The 8583-nt window shown below is 56.3% G+C and overlaps 1 protein-coding gene across 1 annotated transcript in view; it reads right to left on the reverse strand.

Moving 5' to 3' along the window:
• Positions 1 to 865: 865 nt before the first annotated feature.
• Positions 866 to 8583, reverse strand: part of TEX45 (testis expressed 45) — an 11690-nt gene continuing 3972 nt past the window's right edge. Inside the window, exons 2-9 of the mRNA XM_032394583.1 lie at positions 4995 to 5574; positions 3498 to 3604; positions 3311 to 3411; positions 2970 to 3082; positions 2750 to 2859; positions 2205 to 2409; positions 1586 to 1671; positions 866 to 1093 (exon numbers count right to left, since the gene is read on the reverse strand). Coding sequence (XP_032250474.1) covers positions 866 to 1093; positions 1586 to 1671; positions 2205 to 2409; positions 2750 to 2859; positions 2970 to 3082; positions 3311 to 3411; positions 3498 to 3604; positions 4995 to 5574 — 1530 coding nt within the window. The remainder of the gene's footprint in view (positions 1094 to 1585; positions 1672 to 2204; positions 2410 to 2749; positions 2860 to 2969; positions 3083 to 3310; positions 3412 to 3497; positions 3605 to 4994; positions 5575 to 8583) is intronic.

An 8583-nucleotide genomic window follows, 5' to 3' on the forward strand; every position in this document is an offset into this window, starting at 1 on the left:
GTCCAAGGTACCATTTGTTGACATGCTTGTCAAGCCCCATCAGTGATGGAGCTCCACCCCATCCTCCTCCTTTCCACACTTTTCATTTCGTCCCTGGCTGCACACCTACTCCCTTGGACTTGATCATATCATGATGGCTTTTGTTGATTTGTCCCTGGACCCAGCTCTGACCAGTTGCCCAGCCAGCCAGCACACCGTTAGCTTCCAGCTTTCACCCACAATGGAGGAAATTGCTGGGTCACTCTCAGCCTCTCCACCCCCTCAGTCTCCCCCCTCTGAACCCCACCCCCTCTCTCAATGATTGAAAGCTCCTTCCCGTACCCTCATCTTCCTCTTTCCTCCATACCTTCATGCTCAGAAGGGAAGTGCTCTCTCCCTCCTTGACCCCCAGCCACACACACTGAAGTGTGTACATTTCTCATTTATAACATTCTAATGAGAGAGCTACCATTCATCTCCACTTTACAGATGAGCAAACAGATGAGGCCCAGAGGGGTTAAGTGCCTTGCCCAAGACTACTATCCAGGACAGAGGAATTAAGATTTGGACTCTGTCCATTCAGCCCTAGGAATCTGTGTTCTCAGCCCTTCACCACACTGCCCTGTTCAAAGCTATGACTCCTCTCTTCACATCATTCAGAGTTGTTGGTGCACCTGAACACCTTACACTGAGTCCAACAGCCAAGCCTTTGCACAAGCTGGGATGGCCTCCTTGCCCAGAGTGGGGCGATCTTCAGGGCCCGTGGAAGTGTCTCTTCAGGGTTATTTGATGGAGTCACTCTCTCCTGTACCGTCCCCAACCCACGAAGCATCCTCTTTCATGGCTGACTGATGGAGGGTGGGGTGGGATGCTGCCAAGACACTGTTTATTGCTGGCTAGGGCATGGGTAGGTGGGGGCCTGGGGGGCCCAAGGGTCTACCTTCCCAGCCCCACAGCCCCACTGGCGAGGGGAGCCCAGAGGCACATGGCTGTCCTGCAGATTGACCAATCTCAGCACTGCTGGGCCCTGGTACTTGGAGGGAAACTCATGCTCGTATTGGGTTGAGAAGAAGCGCTGTCCACCCAGCGGGGGCTCAATGTGGCCGTACTTACACTGTGGAGGCAGGGTGGTCAGCGTGGCAGGACAGCCTGGAGGCTGGTGGACCTACCTGGCCCACCCCATGGCCCCCATACGACCTGGGAGCAGCAAAGGCTGATGACTGGGCTCTGAGGAGGTGGGCAAAAGGTATCCCAGCTTGGGCTGACCCAGGAGCTGGAGAGAAACCGGTGACCCCTGGAATGACCCCCGGACTGTGGTGACCCAGGCAACTGTGAGCTAACCCTCAGCTGGGGGTATAACTGTGGCTGGCGATATAAAGGTGTCATTGAGCTGACCCTGACACTAACTACCCTGGAGGTGAGCTAGGGATGACCTTGAGGCTGGGGTGACATTAAGATGACCCTGTGCCTGGGGTCACCCTAGAGAGACCCTGAAAGGACTTGATACTAATTCTGGGCCTGAGGTGACGACATTATCATCCTGAGATAAAGCTACACTGATTTTGGGGGTTACCTCGTCAGGGAGGTACCCTTCCCCGTCCCTCACCCGCTGTAGCATGTCCTCAGTCACGGAGGCCGGAGCTGTTCTATGAGGCTTCAGCATCTTCTGGTTCATGGTTAAAAAATCTGTTTCTGGAGATTTGGGGTGGGGGTAGTCGAGCTGAGGGGCTGAGGGAGGAGAGGCATGGTCCCTGGGCAGGAACGTGCGAGATTAAGGATGGAGTAGGACTTCAGGGCGAAGCCCTCGCCCTCGCTGAAGTTGGAGCGAAGATGGATTAGGAGGCGGGGCGGAGGGAGGAGCCAGGGGCGTGGCAAGCGCAGACTAGTGAGGGGGCAGGCAGGGCGGGCTAGTCGGTGAGGGGGCGGAGCCAGAGTCTGACAGAGGAGCAGGGGTTAGAGTCGGGAGAGGGCAGATATGGAGAGGGGCGGGCCTACGGCCATGCAGGGGGCAGTGCCGTGGCGGAGACGGTGGTGGTGGTGGGGAGTCAAGTCCACGAAGGGGCGGGTTGTCCAGGGTCAGAGTTGGGATCTCGGTCACTGGGGTGGGATCTCGCTCTTCAGGAGGCGGAGCCAGAATCGGGCAGTGGGCGGGGCGAAACTGGCCGGGGCGGGGTTAGAGCTGAGGCGGGGAAGGGAGCCCAGCCCCTTCCCCCCAACCTGCTCACCGTCGGTGCCCCGGGGCAGGTTGCTACGCAGCAAGTGGAGACTGGGCGCTTTCTGCGGCTTCTCTGGCATCCCACGGGGGCAATAGTCCGTGCCCGTGGAGGTCTGGAAGAACTGTTCGAGCAGCGAGGAGTCCCCTAGACGCACGTGACTCTTCCATTTCTCGTAAGGCACGTGGCGGCTGGGTGGTTCGGTCACGGGCGGTGGCTGTAAGACCACATGGCCTCTGGGAAGCTCCCGTGTCCGGGATCTCCCAAAACCCGGGTGGGGACGAGAGGCGAGCGCTCTACGACCTCGGAGAGCTCACACCCTCTCTAGGCCCACGTTGCTGGTGCTGGGAGTAGGCACTGTATCTCATTTTGCAGACAGAGCCACCGAGGCTCCCAGTGGTTAAGGGACTTAACCCTCGATACCGCAGATAGACCCAGGAGATCCCCAACACGTCACACTCGCTCCCACCTCAAGGACTTTGCACTTGCTATAGGTACTGCCTGGGAAACCCTTTCCCTGATGAGCCCCGGGGGAAGGTCTCCCCCTTCCGGCTGACCTGACCATGGAAGAAATGCATGGAGGTGGTGAGGCTGCCTGGACCAGGGCACCAGTTTCCTTCCAGGATGTGCGATGCTGGAGTCTGGTCATGGTGAAGGACAAAAGGCTCTGCCACTGGGCAGAGCAGAGGTTGAGCAGACCCGGGAGGCCCCTGTGGGAAGTTGGGGGCGGGGGTTGGGGGAGGGGGGAGGGGTGGGCAGGGCCGGCAGTAGACTCACCTGGCTCTGGGGCATAGAAATGATCAGCTTTGGTGGTCCTGTCATGGAACAGGCCATCTCCAGGACGAATATTCACATAGTGGATGTGGGCTGTGGCCTGGGCCTTGTCATACCTGCAGATCAGGGGGGATTCGTCTGATCCGGGCCCTTGCAACTCCCGGGAAATGGGAGAGAGGCAGGCTTCCCAAAGGCCAAGCTGTGGGGTGCTAATGGTGGGAGAGCCTTGCTTGTAGGTGATGGAGGCTTCAAAGGCACAGTATTGGCCCCAGAGCCTTGGGTGGCACGCTCCACGAGTTGCTGAAAGCCCGTCACCCTGGTGGAAGGCCACCGTCCCTTTGTACCTGTCTGGGGGCAGACCCTGGGGCCTGTAGGCTTGCTTCTGCTCCGAACACATGGGCCCATGGCCAATCTTGAAGTCTCCCAGTTCCACGCTGGAGAAGGCCTGTGGGCGGACAGAGGTGGGAAGGACAACCCCACCCAGACCCTATCGCTGCCGTCCCCCACAGCACCAGCCCCACCTTGATTTACCCTCTTACACATCAAGGCCGGTGCGCTCAGCAGGGCCTGGAAGTGTCTCTGGTAGGAGGTCGCATCATCCTGTCTCCTGTGGTCCCACCTGAGGGAGTTGAGACCCCCTGAGGATGAGCAAGAACAGACAGAGAAGGGCACTGAGCCCCTGCAGCCTCAGGCCCCCTGGGATGCAAGTCCTCACCTGAAAAGGGGAGCTGGGCAGTCCTGACTAGCCTTGCCCGAGGGCTATGTGGAAAACACCAAAAAATAACACAAGGAATGATAACAAGAATAACTGCCAACTATTGAACCCAGCAACTAGGTTAAGTGCTTCGAACCTCATTTGCAGGGTTCATAATTCTCCCCACTTTACAGCCTTCCTGAGGCTCAGAGAGGCCAAATGACTTGCCAGAAGTCATGGAAATTCAAAACCAGAACAGAGTCAAGTCCAGATCTGACAATCCCTGAGTCCAGCGTGGAGGGACTCTGACTAGTGACATGCACCAGCGGGTCCCCTGGAGTCACAGAATCGGAATATCACACAAATGACAGCTACTCTTTTTTGAGCACTCACTTGATGCAAGGTGCATCATACACTCTGGGCTCCTTTGGCTTCAGCAGCTCCTATGAAGTGGGGCGCTTTTGTTGCACAGAGGAAAATCCAGGCTTGGAGAGGTCAACTTGCTCAGAGTCACATAACTACTATGGTGGCAGGGCTGGGGTGGCAACTTAGCAGATTTGTCTGATTCCAAACCACCATTCATGACTTCTACCCATGGCGCAGCCCCTTGAAAAAAATTCAGGAGCTATGCCATTCTGTGTTTATAGAAACTGAGGCTCAGGGAGGTTCCTGGTTTTCTCAGCCCGGCACTGTTGACATTTGGGGCTGGATAATTCTTTACCGGGGCGAGCTGTCCTGTGCATGGTAGGATGTTTAGCAGCATCCCTGGCCTCCCTTCATTCCCTGCTAGTAGCACCCCCTCCGTGGGTGATGACAACCAAAATGGTCTCCAGGGGCGCCAGGGTGGCTCAGTTGGTTAAGCAGCTGCCTTCGGCTCAGGTCATGAGCCTAGGGTCCTGGGATGGAGTCCCACATCGGGTTCCCTGCTCAGCAGGGAGTCTGCTTCTCCCTCTCCCTTTGCCCCTTCCCCCTGCTCATGCGCGCGCTCTATTTTATTTTTTTAAAAGATTTTATTTGACAGAGAGAGACAGCGAGAGAGGGAACACAAGCAGAGGGAGTTGGAGAAGGAGAAGCAGGTTTCCCATGGAGTCGGGAGCCCGATGCGGGGCTCGATCCCAGGACTCTGGGATCACGACCTGAGCGGAAGGCAGACGCTTAACGACTGAGCCACCCAGGCGCCCCTATCTCTCTTTAATAAATAAATAAAATCTTAAAAAAAAAAAAAAAAGATCTCCTGACGTAGCCAAATGTCCCCTGGGGGAGGGCGCGGAATCCCCGCCCGCCTGGAGAACCACGCGGTTGGCAAGTCGCGCGGGCCGCCCCGGCGCGCTCACCGAGGTGGCAGCAGGGCGCGCGGGACCGCGGGCACGGGTCGTGGGGCGGGTAAAACGCCTGGTAGGTGGTGGGCGGGATGCGCAGCTTGGCTCTGTCGCCAGGCGGCACCGAGTCGCGGTCGAAGATGAGCCGCGCGCCGCGGATCTGCTCGCTCGCGCGCGCCGGCGGCTCGGGCCAGCCGAAGTCGGCGCGCACGGTGGAGAGGCCGGTGCGGACGCGCGGGCCCGCGTGCACGCGCAAGTTGCTGGCCTGCACGCCGAGGGTGCGCTCCCGCGTCTCCGACCGCGCGGACGGCGACGGCCCCGGGGGCGCGTACGCGCAGTGCGTCTCCGACCCGAGCTCCGTGCCCGCCGAGCGCGCGTCCTGGGCGAAGAGGCACCCGCGGGGCGGCTCCTGGCGCTGCGGTGCGCGGGTGCCTCCCGGGTGCGCCCCGAAGTCCCGATGCGACGTGGATTGCATGGCGCCCACGTGCAGCCGCGGGTCGGGCCCCAGTGCAAAGTGCGAGGCCTTGAGGAAGTCCCGCCCGGACAGCGGGCACGGCAGCAGGGCGACCGCGACCATCGGGGGACAAGGCGCCACCTGTGAGGGGGCGGAGACACGGGAGTGAGCAAGCGCCGCCTGAGGACAATGCTGCCTTTTACTCCTTCCTGTGTTCCAGGCACGGGGCCCTCGGGGCTGGGGACATTGTGAAAAAACAGGCGCAGCCCTCGTGCCTGCCCCCAGGGAAAGTAGAGATATCATCATTCATTTGACGCTTACTGTGTGCCAGGCACTGTTCTAGGTTCTTGGAAGGGGGAACATCAGATAACAAAACAGACCAAGAGCCGTGCCCTTGTGGAGTTAATACTGGGGCGAGGAGGTGACAGACAATACTGAATAAATGTACTACTATCAGTTGCAGAGTTAGGAGAAGGAGCTAAGTGCTGTGGGTAAAAGCATCACACAGGGAAGGAGGACGGGGGTGGGGGGGGGGGATGGAAGGGTTGCAGTTTTAAATAGGGTAGTGTCACTGAGATGACAAAGACCTGAAAAAGGTGGGAGGGGAGCTTTGGGGTACCTAGGGGAATAGCATCCCAGGCAGAAGGAACAGCAGGTGCCAAGGCCCCTCCCAGAGGGGGTCAGTACAGAGTGAGCACCAGGAAGGGCTGTAGAATGAACCACTGCTTTCTACAGTTTGTCTGATAGGAGCCCCCTCTCCTCACCCTCAGTCAGTGGTCAAGGCCATGGCTCTCCCCTCCAATGTCTGTTCAGTCCTGGCCACTGTCCCATCTCTGCCACACCCCTCCTCATGGGGCTTTCTGCCCTCTGCAGTTGTTCTCTTGGATCTCTTCCTATCCTCAAACTCTCTGAGGCTTAGAAACCTCTCACTCCACTTCCCTGATCTCCAGCGCCCGGCTGCCAGCACCCCAGTTAGCTGACTGGGACTTTCTTGCCTTTGCTCAGAGCAGAGGAGTCTCGTCCCCCTCGTCCCAGCTGCTCAGAGACCAAGCCCCACTGGAGCAGGCTCACCCCCGCCGCCCAGACCGCATCAGCTCACAGCTAGCTCATGTCGACCTCTTTAGAAAGCAGGCAGCAAGCATGATAACAAGACCACAGTTTGTCAGTGTCTATGTTTGCTTTTTTGATCATTTTGGCACTGAAAAGAGTTGAGAGTGGAGAAGTCTTCAAATAGTTGATGGAGAATCTGACAACTGAAGTTACTAGCTAGGTCACCTCGGAATAAGTAATTGGGCTCCTGTGAGCTTCAGCTTCCACATCAGGGATGAGGGTATCGTACTTACCTCAAGGGGTGGCATGGGGACTAATGAGTCTTAGAAGATGAGCTTGGCAACCGGCCTGACCCTCGAGGCTCCCTCTGTCCCAGTCTCCCAGAGGATGCTCACATGTTCCTTCCAAGGCTGCGTCCCAGTGTGGTCCAGCTCTGCCCATTGTGACCAAAGAGCTTCCCCCAGACGGTGCTGTCACAATGGTCCCCCAGCAACTCTTAGGGCGGCTGGGAGGAAGATCAGGAGTGAGGCCAAAGGATCCTGCCTTCTGAGAGCTCAAGAGAGCTTGGCAAGTGACTTGACTTCTTCTTTTTTTTTTTTTTTAATTTTATTTATTTATTTGACAGAGAGAGACACAGCAAGAGAGGGAACACAAGCAGGGGGAGTGGGAGAGGGAGAAGCAGGCTTCCCACGGAGCAGGGAGCCTGATGCGGGGCTCGATCCCAGGACCCTGAGATCATGACCTGAGCCAAAGGCAGACGCTTAACGACTGAGCCACCCAGGCACCCCAAGTGACTTGACTTCTTGAAGCCTCTGTTTTGTCATCTGGGAAATGGCGCTGAGGATGGTAACCACTTCAGAAAGCAGCAGTGAGGATTTGAGGCAATAGGCTGCTGGTATTCATTACTGTCATTTCCCAAAGTTTTCCTGCTGGTCTGCTTCCTAACGCTCCCCACACAGGACGAGCCAGCGTCTTTGGTCTTTGGGTCACTGCAATGCTTAATGTCATTCCAGGGCTCAGGGACCTCCAAGGTACCCTTAAGGACGTCAGTGCCCCCCCAAGCCCAAAGACCATCAGGAACACATTTGTGGCTGAACAAATTCAAGCTTGTTACTTGTGACGGCGAGGGAGAGCACACTCCCTGGGACTCTGTGGGTGTGAGACAGGCTTGTCTTCACTCTGGCTTATCTTCTGTGCTTCCAGGGAGGTTCAAGCAAGTGGGTCTTTGCTTTGCATGCTCTTACTGGTGGGAAATCTGACTTTCCTTTTTGAGATGATCTGACATGAAAATAATACATAAAATAATATGAATGGGGGAAAGGGGGAGTCAGTCTTTCATGGGGACAGAGTTTAGGCTTGGGAAGATGAAAAATTCTGGAGAAGGAGGGTGGGGATGGTTGCACAACAATGTGAATGTGCTTCCTGCCACTGAGCTGTGCATTTAAAAATAGTTATCAGGGGGGCGCCTGGGTGGCTCAGTCGTTAAGCGTCTGCCTTCGGCTCAGGTCATGAACCCAGGGTCCTGGGATCGAGCCCCGCATCGGGCTCCCTGCTCCGCGGGAAGCCTGCTTCTCCCTTTCCCACTCCCCCTGCTTGTGTTCCCTCTCTCACTGTGTCTCTCTCTGTCAAATAAGTAAATAAAATCTTAAAAAAAAATAAAAATAAAAATAGTTATCATGGTAAATTTTATGTTATGTATATTTTATCACAATAAATAACTTTTTATTTATTTATTTATTATTTTTTTCTTTTTTAAAGATTTCATTTATTTATTTGACAGGGAGAGACACAGCGAGAGAGGGAACACAGGCAGGGGGAGTGGGAGAGGGAGAAGCAGGCCCCCCATGGAGCAGGGAGCCCGACATGGGGCTTGATCCCAGGACCCTGGGACCATGACCTCAGCCGAAGGCAGACGCTCAACTGACTGAGCCACCCAGGCGCCCAATAAATAACTTTTTAAATGGAAAAACAATTTCTTAAAAAAAGAAAGTGAACTAAAGATACAAGGGCCCCAGTTCATGACCCCAAATCAGCTACAAAATGGGTCCTTTTTCTTCCTTCCTTCCTTCCTTCCTTCCTTCCTTCCTTCCTTCCTTCCTT

Source organism: Phoca vitulina, unplaced genomic scaffold (assembly GCF_004348235.1).
Source record: "Phoca vitulina isolate PV1807 unplaced genomic scaffold, GSC_HSeal_1.0 scaffold81, whole genome shotgun sequence".
In the NCBI taxonomy this organism is placed as follows: Eukaryota; Metazoa; Chordata; class Mammalia; order Carnivora; family Phocidae; genus Phoca; species Phoca vitulina.